The 16,291-nt window shown below is 34.1% G+C and overlaps 1 protein-coding gene across 8 annotated transcripts; it reads left to right on the forward strand.

Annotated features, from left to right (window-relative positions):
- The first annotated feature begins 1,896 nt into the window (after positions 1 to 1,896).
- SIGC (RNApolymerase sigma-subunit C) lies at positions 1,897 to 10,888 on the forward strand. 8 transcript variants are annotated; one of them, XR_016055796.1, is made up of 9 exons: positions 1,897 to 2,342; positions 5,463 to 5,626; positions 5,937 to 6,488; positions 6,597 to 6,827; positions 7,427 to 7,567; positions 7,875 to 8,075; positions 9,833 to 10,440; positions 10,615 to 10,704; positions 10,796 to 10,888. XR_016055796.1 is itself a non-coding variant. In XM_006853721.4 (7 exons), exons 1-7 carry the CDS (start codon positions 2,219 to 2,221, stop codon positions 10,112 to 10,114), a joined length of 1,695 nt encoding a protein of 564 aa, XP_006853783.2. In that variant the 5' UTR covers positions 1,897 to 2,218; the 3' UTR covers positions 10,115 to 10,888. The 8 variants fall into 8 exon arrangements, 2 of the variants coding, with proteins under 2 accessions (XP_006853783.2, XP_088723368.1); XR_016055797.1 differs by having other exon boundaries at positions 2,055 to 2,342; positions 5,411 to 5,626; XR_002282469.2 differs by having other exon boundaries at positions 10,615 to 10,888.
- Positions 10,889 to 16,291: the final 5,403 nt, after the last annotated feature.

Below are 16,291 nucleotides of genomic sequence, written 5' to 3' on the forward strand. Positions count from 1 at the left end.
TGCACACACATATGTGTATAAAAATATTTATATATTTTTTATCTAGAGCCAAACCCGATCCAACCCAGTCCGTTTGTCATTCTTTCTCCATCAACATCCATTCCATTGGAAAGGGGTTAGGGTCGTGGTGGTAGCACTACATATCTAAGTTATCACGTTGTGGTTTTCATTTCAACTACTAACACCACCCTACTGTACATTTAAAAAAAAAAACAAAAAACTAACTCCTAATCTACTTGAAAAAACAGCGTGCCTTCCCCGCTTAATTACCAAAACATAAGTAAATAGAAATCCATTCCATGGTCCCAAAAGATTGTGACGAGGGAAAAGTTTATATAAAGCCAAGGCTCTAAACAATTAAATTTGAGCCTACCTCAAAACTTTAATTACAAGAGGTTGTTTTGATGCTCAGATATTGTCAAATTGATCACTCGACATTAAGATGCATGGACATGAGAAAAAAATGAATTTAAAGTTATAGAAATAGTATATTTTGTAACGTATTTTTGGACCATCAATTTTTAAGTTTTCATAGATCTGTCGATCTGCATTATTTTTTAAGCTTTAAACTTTATAAATAAATATAAAAATATATTTTAAGGTTATCACAAAGATTTTCAATATTGAAACCACATTTGTCGATACTATTTGAAGGTAGGCTCTAATTTGATTGTTCAGAGCCTAGGCTCTATACAAACCGCACCTTTGTTATGATTCTATGAACTACTGTTTCTTCCTTTTCCTTGGCATTATAGGTACTTGGAAGGACTTTTGTACGGATGATAGGCACGGAGAGGCAAAAGTGTACTCATCGGCCGTATCAAGAAAAATCGAACCGGCCTCGGTAATTGACCAAAGGCTTGTTCTGAGTAATCGGTAAACCAACTTATTCGGGTTGTTCCTGATTAATCTCATAAGTGATTAATCTCAAAAGTATTTAAAAGATGAAAAAAATATATAAAAAAAAAACATATTTAAAGCATAATTAAATAAAGGAAAATATCCTATTACCTTTTATTTTTAACTTCTATATCTCTTCATAATCAAGAATTAAAAATATTATTTGTAAACAAAAGGATTTCATTTTTTCCATCTTCCCGTCCCCTAAACCCTTCTGATCATGATCATGTATTATTGACCTTAACAACTTATAAGATGACTATATACATATATATATATATCTTACATCATTGTCTCTCTCTCAAAACTTCATCTCTCTCTCACACATCATCGTCTTTCTCTTTGTCAAAAGTTCATCTCTCTCCTTAAAACTCAAACTCCATCTCTATCTAAAACCCAAACTCTCTCTCTCTCTCTCTAAAACTCCATCTCTCTCTCACATATTAAAAGGTGTGCTCGTGATTGAGCTTAAGCTAAACCCTTTGGCTAGTAAACTCACCGAGAAGCGAAGACAGAGAGAGATGGAGTTTTAGAGAGAGAGATAGAGTTTGAATATTGTGTTATTTTAGTATTTATTTGGGTTAAAAATTTATGGTCAAAGGGGTAAGGGGTTGTAAGATAGAAAAGGTAGAGATATTTTGTTTATCAGTAATATTTTCAATTTTTGATTCTCGTGAGAAATGAAAGTTAAAAATAAGAGATAAAGAGATATTTTTTTTAAATAAAACTTTCCAATCTTTGCTAGAAGGATAAAAAATAATAAAAAATCCATTAAAAACAAATTCTTTATTTTTTAAATTAGATATATATATTTTTGAATTTTTTCTAAATACCCGACCCAAACACCAAAATCAAGTCAGCCAGTGCCCGGTTCTAATTTGATCGGCCGGTTGAGAGTTGGACCCACAAAGTTTTGCGAGCACTGCTCATATGCCATGCAGTCAAAAGATTTTCTCCGTAGTCCTAAGGATTATAGGTGCTTGAGTGATTAAATTTAAGATTTTCTCCATAGTCCTAAGGTTTATAGGTGCTTGAGTGATGTAATTTATCTCTATAATCCTTGGGATTATAGTTACTGGGTATTCTCCATAATCCGTGGGATTGTAGATAGCCGGAAAAAGTGCACAAATGGAGCATGCTTTCGAGATATTTTCGTTGTTTTAGAGAGAGAGAGAGAGATGGGGAATAGGTGGTGGAGACACTCAAATTATCCAAAACTTTCCCACCACAATTCTCATTTGATCTAAACGCCCACCTATACCAATCAATCTCTCTCTCCCCCCCCGCCCTTTGTTCGTCGTCACAGTGAAAGAAGACCATGGTTCCTGGTTTCTATTTACACAGGCAATGGAGCTTCGGATCACACCTCAACTCAAATGGGTTTTCTCAATACTCTCATATCTCCCCTCCATTTCATCAACCAGCTCACAATACTTCTCCATGTGAGTACCCACCTCTCTCTCTCCATCCCCCCCCTCCCCCCATGTGTGTGCGTATTCCTTTTATCGTATACCGGTTACTTTAATCGCTATTTCACTTGTTCTGTTGGAATTAAAGTTCGGGAAAATTGTATAGAATAATTGAATATCAGTTCTTAGTTTTGCATTTCCCCTCTTCGCTGCAGAGAGCGAGAGAGAGAGAGAGAGAGAGATTTGAAGGTTGTATTGTAATTCCAGTAAAGTTTTGAAGGTTGTATAGTAATTCTAGTAGTACACAAGTATTTAAACATGTATTTGGTTATGGGAATTGACTGATATGCGCATCTGAATTTTCATAAAGGAGGACTCGAACACGCCTGTATTTGGTGGGTCTTTCTCGAATTGTCTAAATAACAGCTGTTTTTTTGAAAATTCACGGTTCTCCCTTTTTCATTTGGTATGAATTCAATATTTCAATGGCTTACTTTTCATATTTGGCAAGATGGGGTGGTTATTGAAAGAATGGCGCCTGACTTTAAAGAGAAGGTGCAAACTTTTTGTAAACAATTGAACTCAGATGCTATAAATGTTTTTTACTGTTATTTGTAATTTGGAATTGAAGCTGGTTTATTCATGACATTTTGGGGAAATCCTCTGTATTTCAGGAAAAACTGATGGGGTCAAACCCATCTGAGACATCTTGCTTTTTGTTTTCATGAACTCTCCTTCCCTTAAAATACCAGGGCATTGCTCATATCTCTAAGAAATCAGGAGAATTATTTTAATTTTAATAATCTTCTTTTCCATGCTTAAATTCTCATTATACGCTGTGGATAGTTATTTTTATTCTTTTAGGAGCTTCTAATTTGGGTTATATCTTTCGCATGAGCAATTTTGATGTTGCGAGATCTGGGAATTAAGTACCTTTTACGGTGAATAAAGCTTGTTGATGCTGTTGGGCTTTGTCGAACTCAAGACTTAAGCTTTCAATTTTTCATTTCCTCGCTGTGTAAATTGTGCCAAGTTGAACTTATGGTGTCAAGTTTGCTTAAAGCTTCTATTGAAGTTCAGCAACATGCAATCCAGAATTTATCCTGTTGTTGACGCTAGCGTCCCATTCTGTTTTTACAAAGGCCTGATAACGTCCCATTCTGTTTTTACAAAGGCCTGAAAACGTCCCATACTGTTTTTAGAAAGGCCTGATCATTTCAGCCTTTTCCACTCCATCTGAATTGGCCTTTTTTTCATTTGAAGGATAAATTCACATTTAGCAAACTCAAAAATGTTCTGTGATTTGCACTTCTTTCAGACTCTTCAGTGCCGTACAGGCATCAACTTACCTTTTTTAGTTCCATATTTCACTAAACCATCAACTTGATGTGGCATCTTCTACTTAATTTGAATGAACTCATGTACTTCTTTAAACTCTCTGTGCGAGCATTATTACACTGTACCAACAAGCAATCACTATTTTTGTTTCTTCTTTTGCCATAAGACATACTAGGCATACTAGACTCAACGGAAATTGGCCAATAGTTTGGCTTTTATCTTGCAAACTAGCCCAAATGTGTAGACACTAGGACCCAGGATTATCCCTCAAAACTCTCTCAGTTAGGGAAACTTCTCCCTCATTCACAATCACCTAGTTATCCACACAATTGATTGATAGCTCTCTAGTGGATTGGATTACAATCAAACACTGCTCTATCACCACTTCCATCTCTCCTATATGGACACATCTAACGAGCCATGAACTCCTGCTAGTCTTAATTGACCTCCCTCCTAAGCTTTTACGAACTAAACTTTTGTTCTCTGCTCTCCAAGTAAACATCTTCTGAAAGCTTTTTCCCAAACCACCTTTTCCTTCATCTAACCATAACTCCAGTCCCTTTCCAAGCACCTAGGCAACCATACATCACAATTTGGAATACATAATTGATCATCATATTGAGATGTAAAATTTTGTTTCAATATTCATCAAATGCTATTTCCACCATTACTTTTGTAAGATTTCAGTTTTGTGAATTTTACTTGGTCTGTACCCTGGTCAAAGAAAGAACATTGAGGATGGAGATCAATACCACCGGACAAACCAACGAGGAAGAAATTTGGGTACCCAACCATTTTTGAAATCCCCCTCTAACTTCCTTCTCCATATCCTCATTTTTACCCACCAACATTCTAGCATGCTTATAGAGAAAGTTGTATATTTTACCTAAATTAGCAAGAAGTCACTTATCAGAAAAGGAGAGAGAGAATGTCCCACTTTTTTGGAATGCATTTAATAATTGAATTTATCCTTTTTTTTTTTTTCTATATATCAATTTGAAATCAAATTTTGTGCATCCATAATTATCATCATCACACATTCTATAAAAAAATATAAAAAATAATTGACCAAAAATAAAACAACCAAAACATCCGTAAAATTTTAGGGATACTTTGATCATTATAGTCAATTTGTTATTTACTATTATTGTTTTCAATTTTTTTTACAGGTGCATAATGGTGAGAAATGTTGGACATCCAATATTTGAGCTTAATTCGATGTATAGAAAAATATTACCATTAAAATACAAGAAATGCTCTAGAAAAGTGAGACATAAGTGTAAAATATGAAATATTGGGGACAATATTTAAATTCCACAAAATAGAAGGGATATTTATTTAAATTTCTAGAAATCAGCTGAAATGCTTATCTTTCCTGGCCAAAGCGAAGAACCCACCTGTAACGAATCTGATATAACATTGGCACTACTTCCACCCATGCATGATATGCAAGCATACTTACACATGTTCCTTCAATCATGTCTATGGTATACATCAATTTGTCCCTCAAATAGATCCCTAAAACAGATGTAGAAGTTAAGACTATAGTTAATTTGAGGTGATCAGCTAGCACAACTACTTGTATTCTTGTTTCCAAATTTGTGATCCTTGTTTAAACATTAAATGTTGAATATCTCTCATGCATACCAGACTAACACACCCAAAACAACTAACTATTCTCATTATTGCAGATATTTGCTTGTGATAGATTTGTTATAGGCATAGGCTGACATTTATTAGTAAATCCTTTTATTGGATCACAGCATTCAACTGCTGGTTTCTGATTATCCAATGTTATGGTGAAACACAAAGCAGTGAAAAGCAAGCAGCCCTCAATTGAATCAGCAAAAGCGTCGACCCTGTCAGTCATCCCTGAAGAGACTGAAAGACTACTCGGTGATTGCACGAAAGATTTCCCATATTTCTTTGGAGACATACAAAATGCAAATAGCAGCCATGACATTACTGAAGAGATGAAGGTTAGCCTTCTTCCAATGCTGAAATTGCTAATCCATCATGGCAATACTCAATACAAGTGTGTCTCACTATAATTATCATGAAGATCTCTTTACTTCCTCATAGAAGATTTAGGTTTTACTCTCTCCTTGTATTGGATTTTGAGTAATTATTTGTTCTGTGTATTGTTTCTTAAATTTTATGAACCATTATTAATGTGTTGGTGTTTTCTGCTAATTTGTTTGGTATAGGCGTTAGGATTATTCTTTCTTTTCCTCTTGCTGAGTGGTATTTAAAATGCAATAGTTGATGAAATTTTTTATTTTGCTTCAGATGAATATCAATAAGAATAAGCCCGATGCGTCCCTATATGTGATTGACAAGGCAGAACTACCTATAGCTGAGGATACATTTTCTAATGTTGCTGGTTTACCACACTTCAGTTTCTTATTTGAAAACCTTGAGAAAATCGAAGGCATCATAGTTGATTCAGGCAATGCAAGACTGGAGAGAGAAATACTGTTGCACATAGAGAGGCTCGGAGCATTGAAATTATTCCATGCTTTTCTATCTAGGACCCTAAAAGATCCCAAAATTTTAGATGTTACTGGAACATGTCCTGAACATGCAATGGTTCAGCCCATGGATGAGCAAGCAGATGGTTACATTGTTTCCTCTGGTAAAAAGGTGGAGAGAAAAGCTCAAAGAGAGAGAGCTTTAAAGAAGGTGACCGATGAGCCCATTGTGTGCTCTTCTTTGAAAAGAGTTAAAAAATCAACTAAATCTATCAATGCAGCCTTGACCCATAAGGGTCATCCTGGAAATTCAAAATCCAGAAGCCATTTGAGAGCTCAAAGTGAAGTGGAGATGTCAAGAGGGGTTCAGGTAAATTTATATATATGGTCAGATTCTCTATTAGAACTAGGACACCCACTTCAAAATAGGAAATAAAGATTGGGATTATAAATAAATTTTAGGGTTTTTGAAACATAGGAAGTTGCAAAATTGGAAAAGATTCGTGCAAATTTGGAAGAGAATCTTGGACGAGATGCAAGTTTTTCTGTGTGGGCAGAGGCAGCCGGAATCAATGAGAAGGTGTTGAAGCAGCAACTGCATTTCGGTTGGTTCTGCAGAGATAAGCTTCTAAGAAGCACCCGTCCCTTGGTTATGTACCTTGCAAAAAGTTACAGGGGAAGGGGGATCGGCTTTGAAGATCTACTTCAGGTTAACATCGATAGTTAATTGATAATCTGTTCTCTTTTTATGTTTATAAACTATTTCTGCAAGTTCAAATTCTTGATCTACCAAAAGAAAATATGGAACCTAGTATACTTCTCTGTTCTTACAGCTAAATAATACTTGGTACTTCTATGGCTAAATAAATTTGTCAACTATAAAGTTTTGGTGGCTGTGGAAGGTTTTAACAGATGTGAGAGAGATGAAAAATGCCTCAAAATTGAAGTGTTTCATCTGTATAACCTTTCTGCATTTTCCAATTCTTGGAACCTATGGTACCCAGTAAGCATCTCTCATGGCTAAATTATATTCACTTATTTCTATTGCCAAATAATTTTTATTAGCGGAAAAAACTCTTTGGTGGCTTAGAAAGGTTTTGGTTGACAGTCTTGAGCCCAATGAGAAACATTTAAAATATTAGGATTCAGAGTCTCAAACGGAACCATTTTCTCATCCAAGTTTGGGCACCCCGTTTCTCAGAAAAAAAGTATATTTCCAAATTTCAGCCAGTATGTGTGCGTGTGCCATTTGTTGTGTAAGGAGATAGATTAAAATAGCTAAAGCACACACCTATGTATCTCTTTTAGGCAGGGAGCTTGGGTGTTCTTCAAGGTGCTGAGCGGTTTGACCACACAAGGGGTTATCGTTTCTCTACCTATGTCCAGTATTGGATCAGAAAATCTCTCTCTGCATTGGTGGCACGGCACTCCAGGGGAGTCCAGATTCCTGTATGCATCCTTTTCTTCAAACTTTATTGCGGTAAAGTTACCATAATCTAGTTATGGTATTTGCTACTCCAAAGGGACATCCACAATCTGTTCCTAATGATGAATTGTGTAGATTAACTATACCTAGGTGAATATCCTAATGGATCTCACTTCAATTAATCTCCATTGTCTACTGTTAGAGTGTTTAGTAAATGCATCTTTGGAGTATCATAAACCATATCCTATTAGATTATTGTATGCTTTCCCTTTTAGTTATTTTTTCAAAATTGTATGATGGAGTTTCTTGACATTTGTGCTGCCTTCGCAGATGGCCTTGAACAAGGTATTAAACCAAACTGTCAAAGCCAAAAGGGCTCTTCATCAGATGCATGGAAGACACCCGAGGGAAGTTGAGATTGCAGAGTTCACCGGCTTGTCACTAGTTAATGTAAGATTGGCAAACAAGTGCTTGAGAGTTCACGGTTCCATTGATCAGAGAATTGGTGACAACTGGGGTGCAACGTATATGGTATGCTACCAAGCCTCTTCTTAGATGACATCATCTCCATTTGTCCATCTTAAGCATCCTCTCTCTTTCTCTTTCTCAATAAATAATATTTGATTGATTTAGAGCTCCTTAAAACTTCCAAATCCCCAAGTTCCATAAATCCCTAGGTTTGTAGCATCATTTGTGTGTGTGTGTGCACGTGTGTGTGGATATCCGAACCTTAAAACGTTAAATAACCTCCAGATCATCCTCCTTCAATTAATATTTGATTGATTTAGAGCTTCTTACAAGTTCCAAATCCCCTAGATAGACTGTCTAGATCTCATTTCGAGATGATGGTGGATATGGGAGCCCCAATAAAATATTTTGATTGTAAATGTTCCAAGATTCAATATTGCGAGATGTATGGACACTTTTTTATTTTTAAATTTTATCTATGAATCTATTTAACTCCGCCTTGACCGGCTAGGCCGGCCCCTTGCCGGTTCTAAGCCTAGGTAAAGGAGGAGGGTTTTGTTAGGTAGGCAGCCATCATAAAACTTTGCCGTAATTTTTCATGAATCCTGAATCTACGTTATCTGCTCATGCTAGGGCATTCCCATAAGCAAGACTTATGGTCTTATTGCGAGTATGGCCCTTGATAGAGCAGAATGGCAGAACAAGATTTGTGTTGTTGACCTCAAATAGTTAGGATGAGGCTTTGATGATGATGATGATTTGTGAATCAATTTGGCCAACCCCAAAATAATTGGGATAAGGTTCTGATAATGATGATATTCTTCGAGTCTAATTGACCTAAAATTTTGGGGACAAATGTGCTTGACCTACGCATACCTAAAAAAAAAAAGTACACAACAAAAATGACAAATTATCCACACCCTTATTGGTGAATATTATAGAGATATCATGGTATTTTTTATTTTATTTTTTTATTTTGGTTCTCCTAGGCAGGCAAAGCATGCCCCCAAATTTTCAGCTCTATCAAATTATTTAAAAGATTACAAATCAAATAGTGAGCCAACAAGATGACCACCAAATTGGCCCAGATTCAATATGGGTTGTAGAAATTGGGCTGATAGTATTCCACCTGCTAGTTAGTTGACAGAAGTAAATGGTGATGTTAGAAAACCCAGATTCAAATGGTTTACCCCGTTATCTAATCTGAACCGACTGGCGGGAACACCAGTTAGTGCTGTACAGGTGGACCATACGATCATAGCCATCTATACACACATGTATAACAGTCATTGAAAATAAGCAGTAAGAAAAACAAACAAATCTAGATACTAAACAGCAAATAGGACAGTATTATAAAATGATGTGTGTGTGAGGGAGAGAGAGAGATAGAGAGTATCTTATTCCAATGGTTGAATCAACTGATACTAAGATATAATGTTGATACACGTTGTTAGTGAAAGAAAAGATAAAAATTGCAAGACTGATTACCAGAAGAAAAATTAAATTCAGGCCATAAAAGGGCCAATGAACTGGGAAATTAGTTGCACCTTGTAGGCCATGTTAGAAAGTACTTCTGTGTTGGTGAGTGATATTTTTAGGGGAGAAAGGCCTCCAAGTGTTTCCCATGAATTGTTTGGTACTTCAAATAATTTTTAGTTACACTTTTTAATATGTTACTACTTTTTTTTCTCCTTATGGAGAATATTTTTAGTATTCTTAAGAAAATACAAAAACTCAATCAGCCCAATCATCTGTGCATGTGGCACACAGTCAAAGTTGGTCATGAGCTCTCATCATGCATGATAACTTATCCCATGCAGGAAGTAACAGCTGATACATTCATTGAAACACCTGAGAAAATGGTTATGAAGCAGCATATGAGAGAAGCCATCCATGAGGTCTTGGTCAATTTGCACCCTAGAGAGAAGCAGGTATTGATGCTGAGATATGGTCTTTGGGACGGTAGATGCAAGTCGCTTGAAGAGATTGGAAGGCTATACAATGTAACCAAAGAATGGATTAGAAAGATAGAGAAAATGGCTCTGGAAAAGGTTAGGAAGGAGGAAGTCCAGTGCAATCTAAACTTCTTTCTAAACTCATAACTGAAAGGATATGATATTCTTTTGGGATTTTCTAAACCTCCACAATGAAACATTCAAGAATTTGGAGGAACCATTTGATAGTATTAGTATCAATGGGAATGTTTTGCACACAAAGAAAAGAGTCCATTTTCTCATTGCAAGGGAAATGATTTCCAATGGAATCCGAGGACTTGGAAATGAGCAATCTTTACGAGGAAACCTTTGGCAATCAACATATGCAGGGGAAGTATTCCTTGCAGGAAAATGCAAAGAGATTAAGGTTCTATGCTATGCCTAGGATTCTGAGAGTCAATTATGCTGATCTTAACTGATGGCAGGTTCCCCATGTAAGTACAGTGGATTTCTATACTGCTCATTTCAATTTTGAGCTCTTTGTTTCCATTGAATTTTTTAGTGCATTTGTACTGCTATATATGTATAATGCTTGGCACTTTTCTCATTACTTGGAGTGAGAAAGGACGCACAAGCACTAAATTTTTACAATGAGATTGGTTTGCTAGGTACATAATGAAGTTTCGACACAAATGGCCATTATCGGTGACAACACAAGTACTTGTCTAATTGCATCCAATCTCTTGTGCCATGAAAAGGTGAGCATATTACAGGGGATTCTCACTTTATAAATGGTGCAATTGATGATATTACATATCAAAAGTGAAAGTTGATTGCGCTTCAATGTAGGGCTTACATCCCGGAGTCATTTAGATCTGTACTTGTTTTAACCAGGTGATGTTCCTTAACTAGTGTAAAATCGCCAATAGAAACTCAGACAAATCTCTCTCTCTCTCTCTCTCTCTCTCTCTCTTTCTTTCTCATTCACATGCAAGTGTGCAATGCCACCAGCCAAACACCAACCAATGCATGATGTATGGCCCTCTGTAGGGATGGTATACAAAGAGACCATTTATCTTTTGTACATAGAGGTCACAATTATTTTTGTCCAAAAAAAAATTCTTGTACTTCGTGACTAACCTCAAACTTTCCAATTTGATATCTAATGAGTGGGAATGATTGTGACCTTCATGTAAAAAAGATAGTGAAAAATCCCAAGTTGAGATGTTGTGCATATATATATATATATGGCTTCTATATGCAGCAATACCCATCCAAACCAAACGATTGCTGGACCGTTGTATTTATTTTGATGGGTTTTGAGAAATTAAATATTTTTAAGCTTTTTTGTTTTTTGTGACTTTGTAATCTAATACGGGAAATGTGTTGTAAAAATTGTAAACCTTAGACCCCACATTGTGGCTTCCGATCACCTGACCACCCGTGTCTACGGCCCTTTTTAGATGGAATAATCGAGAACAATCAATTCATGATCAGGAAAATTATTGATGCATGAATTTGTCGTCTTCTATCAAAAAATATTATTTCTATGATGAATTGCTTATAAAAAATGATCCATTTAATAAAATTTTCCTTTTAAAACTAATTCAACAATACTCCTTTGTAGTTGGGAAATTTATGTGTAAGTCCTATTTTTATTTTTTATATTTAAAAATCATCATCATCATCGGCATCATAGTTTTATCTCAAATCAAGTTTAGCTACATGAATCGTGTTATGTTATTTTTCTCTATCAAGGATCATACCCTCGGTAAGACTATAAATCATTATATACTTTTTTACTATTTTCATCCATATCTTTTTGGCATTCCCTTTGCCCTTTTAGAGCCTTCTACTTGAACCAAATCGTACCTCATAATCAGTATTGTATTAGGTCTACGCTGAACATGGCTAGCGCTCCTAAGTCTACTTTCCATCATCCTATCGCCTATTGAAGCTACACCTACAAAACTTTTCCTTCAGTTTTATTGGTATGTGGCAATCATATAAAACGTGGGATCCACATCTCTACTTAACCCACCTAGCATTAATTTTATGTGTGATATCTTCCTCAATATATAAACAATAATCTCTTTCTTAGCCATCAATCTTAACTAATTCTTTGTTTCTACTCATATTATTATTAAACTTACATTCCATATATTTTGCCGTAGTCTGGCTAATTTTAAAACCTTTTGATTTTGGAGCATCCTTTCAAATTTTTAATTTATCTTATAGGTACTTGGTTAACTCGTTCATAACCAAAACAAAAGAGGTATGTGTTTAGCGTTGACCTCCGATGTAGGCCTATTATCATTGAAAATTCACTTGTCCCTCCACCAATTGTTCTCACACTAGTTAGCGCTCTTTCGTACATATCTCTCACTATGTTAATATAACCTCCAAAAACTTTTTTTATTTTCCATCACCCACCAAATTAAATCTGTAGTTGCCTTATTATATACTTTTTGTAAATCAATAAAGATCATGTGGAGGTCTTTTTATAAAGACCATGTGGAGGTCTTTTTCCTTCTTTCTAAAATTTTTAATCAGTTACCTAAGTAGGTAAATGCCTTAAGTTGTCGACCTCTCAATTTCATGTATTTCATATTTTACCATAAGTCCCGCTTTTTATAATATAAAGTGCATTTTAATTTTAACTCTTTTTCTGTTGATAGATTAAGCTCAAATTTGATATGAATATACTTCTCTCTATCATACATATAAGATTATTTAAAAGATAAAATAGATAAATTACTAAACTACCCCTAAATAGTATAGTGGTAATTCGGTAATTTTATTTTAAATCATTTTCTTTGTATGAGTATGAAAATAAAAAGTATGGACATGTCAAATTTGAGCTGAATTGATGTCTAAAAAAAGATAAAATAAAAAGGTATGGTTTGTATAAAGATAAAATTAAAGGGTGTAGTTTGTATAAGGTTGCAATCTTAAACAATCCAAGGTTTGTATAAGGGTGCAATCTCAAACAATCCAATTAAGGTGCACCTCCAAATTTTATCACAACATATAATTTTGGTGTAAAAATTATTAAGATTATCTGAAATCGATTTTCATCCCTAATTATAAAATTTTGAATTCCAAATATGGTTAAAATCAAGTAGATCTATACATAGTTGAAAATCTTGAAAATGGACGGTCTAGATAATATGTAGCAAGATACACTTTTTTTGGGACTCAATATATATATATATATATATATATATATATATATATATACACATCTCAATGTCGAACTGATCAATTAGAAGGCTTTTCAACACTAAAACAACCTTTTCAAATGAATTTTTTAGATGCATCTTTAATTCTACATTCTAAGGTTGCTATCTAATATTTTTTTAAAAAAAAAATTGAAATATACTTTATGTTATTAAGAAGGGTTATGTTAGAACACTCACACTATAAAGCATTTTATAATTATACTCAACAAATTTTAGATACTTATATACCTATGTTTTGTTTATGGAACATTTTTTAGTAAGGGTATCTTTTTGTCATTGGGATGGGTGTGACATCATCCATATGACATCACCTACATGGAGCACACTACTGGCATTTAACCCTCATAATGATAAAAATACCCTTACTAAAAAACATTGCATTACAAAATAATGGTACATAAATGTCCAAAATTTATTAAAGTACAATTATAAAATGGTGCGGTTTGTATAGAGCTTAGGCTCTAAACAATCGAATTAGAGCTTACCTCTAAATAGTCTCGAAAAATGTGGTTTCAATACTTGAATTCTTTGTCATAGCCTTAAAATATATTTTCATCATTATTTATAAAGTTTAAAGCTTCAAAAATAGTGTAGATCAACATATCTATGAAAACTTTAAATTGACAGTCCAAAAATGCGTTACAAAATACACTATTTCTAAAACTTGAATTTCATTTTTTTTCTCATGTCCATGCATTTTGATGTCGAGATAATCAATTTGAGGATATGTAGGCATCAAAACAACCTCTTCTACTGAAATTTTTGAGGTACGTTCTAATTTGATTGTTTAGAGCCTCGGCTCTATATAAACTTTTCCCATTATAAAATACTCTCAAGTGTGAAGACTCGAACATAACCCATTTGGATGGTAAAGTATAAAATATATAGCATTACTTTTGAGAAAAAATATGCAACGAGACAATTTACTTGTAGTATAAGGAGGTCATAACCATTTTTGTCCATCAATTTTCAAATCAAATGGTTGTTATTGTACTTGTCACTAAGCTCAAAGCCCAACAAAAAAAAAAATTCAAGTTCCAATTATAGTGTACTTTATGACACATTATTTGGACCGTCTATTTTTAATATTTTTTGAGTGTTTATTTTTTCGCTTGAGCTATATTATTTTTGAAGCTTCAATTTTATATTATAGCTAGAAATAGATTTTCAAGCCATTGCACGGTTTGGTGATGCCAAAATTGTGTCTTTCAACAAGGTTTGAAGGTGCGCATTACTTTAAATGGTTTACGGTTGATGCCTTAAATAAACCGCTTGCAAATCTATTTAGCTTGGAAAAAAAAAAATGTTTTGCTTTCAATAGCATCTAGTAATGTACACCAAGTGAATCCAAACGCCCCCTTATTGTGTTCTAATGATACTAATACTTTGTGCATATGGAAAAGTTGACTTCTATTTCACATATTGGCAGAGCCACAATCACAGTTATGAATAATTATCCCATGACTGCTCGGCTATGTACAGTAATTTACTTAGCTGTTATTTTATATTAAAAAAATGAGATTGTCTATAAAGAGGTTGTTTATCTTTTGTACATAACGATTACAATTATTTTTGTCTCTTAAATTTCAAAATGGCTAGTTGTAAAAGTTTCATTAAATAGATATAAAGTTAAAAAAAAAAAATTCGGACTTTATGACTCACCCCAAGCTATCAAATTTGACATCTAATAAGTGGGAATGATTGTGACCTCCATATACAAAAAATAAATGCTCTTTTTGTAGACAATCCCAAAAAAAATACAATTGTTAGATTATTTTTTTGTGAGGGATATAGGCATTACCTGTTTTACAAATAGTTAGAGATTTTCGAATGCGCTTACAGGAATGGAAACCTAAACCGGTGGAACGCAACCCCTGCAATTATTAGATATTTACACTATTGCTTCTCCGGTCCCATTTATGAAGACTGTTTTTTTGTTTTGGGTAAATCAATGAGTGAGAGCGGTCCCATGCCCAATTTTCATTGAAAAAAACATGAAATCAAGAAATTGAGAGAAGCATGAGAGTCCAAACCTCTTTTTGTCCCGTAATTATGAAAGACGAGGCATATTAATGGGGCACTTTTTAATTACACAACAAAGCACCTTACTTGTCAAAACATAAAATTGATGTTATTGTAATTTACTTCGTGTACATGTTTGTATGTACTCGTTATCATTGATAAATCTCTCGTGGTCATTGATAATTCATTGTTTCAACAAATTTAGTCTTGAAAATGAGTTATTTTTTGTTTTTAGTGTGTAGCATAAAATTATTTAAGATAAATATACAGGGATTCACATATAAGTTTAATATAAAATTGAACTTATATGTGAAATTATATGAGATAAACATACAGGCATTTCACATAAAAGTTTAACTTTTTGAAAATTGCTTTTCACTTTATATAATGTAACTTTATCCTATTCGATGCTATATGTCTAGGGCAGTGAGCGAATGAAAAGAACTATCTAACCAAATCATAATTAGGTAATATTATAGATAATACAAGATGCATAACAAACAGCTGAAAGAACACTATCATGCGGAACATATTAATAATTCTATATAAAATAATTTACTTCAGATAAAATTACATTGGTAGACGGGGGTGAATGCCTCTACATGACGTCCCACCCTCCATTCTTTAGTTAACGGATCAAAAAAAAAAAAAAAAGTCTTTTTTTTTTTCTAAAAATATTAATCCACTAACTCTAAAGGAGGTCCTAAAAAGATAAGCTATTTGCCTATAAAAAAAAAAAAAACCTTATGCTTGGGTAGTATTTTGCCAAATGGGAGTAAATATAAACAATATGCACCCAGCTTAATCAAAGGGTGGGGTTTAGGTGCGCATGCACCCACCGTCCAAAAATCCACCTTGGAGATTGGTTTTGGGTAAAAAATTCTCTAGCATCATTATCATGAATATAGAAACAATTTTTTAGCCTTAAAAATAGTCGGTTTTATACCTTTTTATGGACCTTCAGTTGTTCAAAGATCTTGAATGTTTTTGTATTGTGTTTAAAGTCCAAATTCATAAATATGAGGCATCGTTAATTTGAGATGGGATATGTCGCAATGTACGTTTTTATCTTTTTACAATT

The sequence above is a fragment of the Amborella trichopoda genome, chromosome 5 (assembly GCF_054954075.1).
Source record: "Amborella trichopoda isolate Santa Cruz 75 chromosome 5, AtrichopodaSantaCruz75HAP2 v2.0, whole genome shotgun sequence".
Classification (NCBI taxonomy): domain Eukaryota; kingdom Viridiplantae; phylum Streptophyta; class Magnoliopsida; order Amborellales; family Amborellaceae; genus Amborella; species Amborella trichopoda.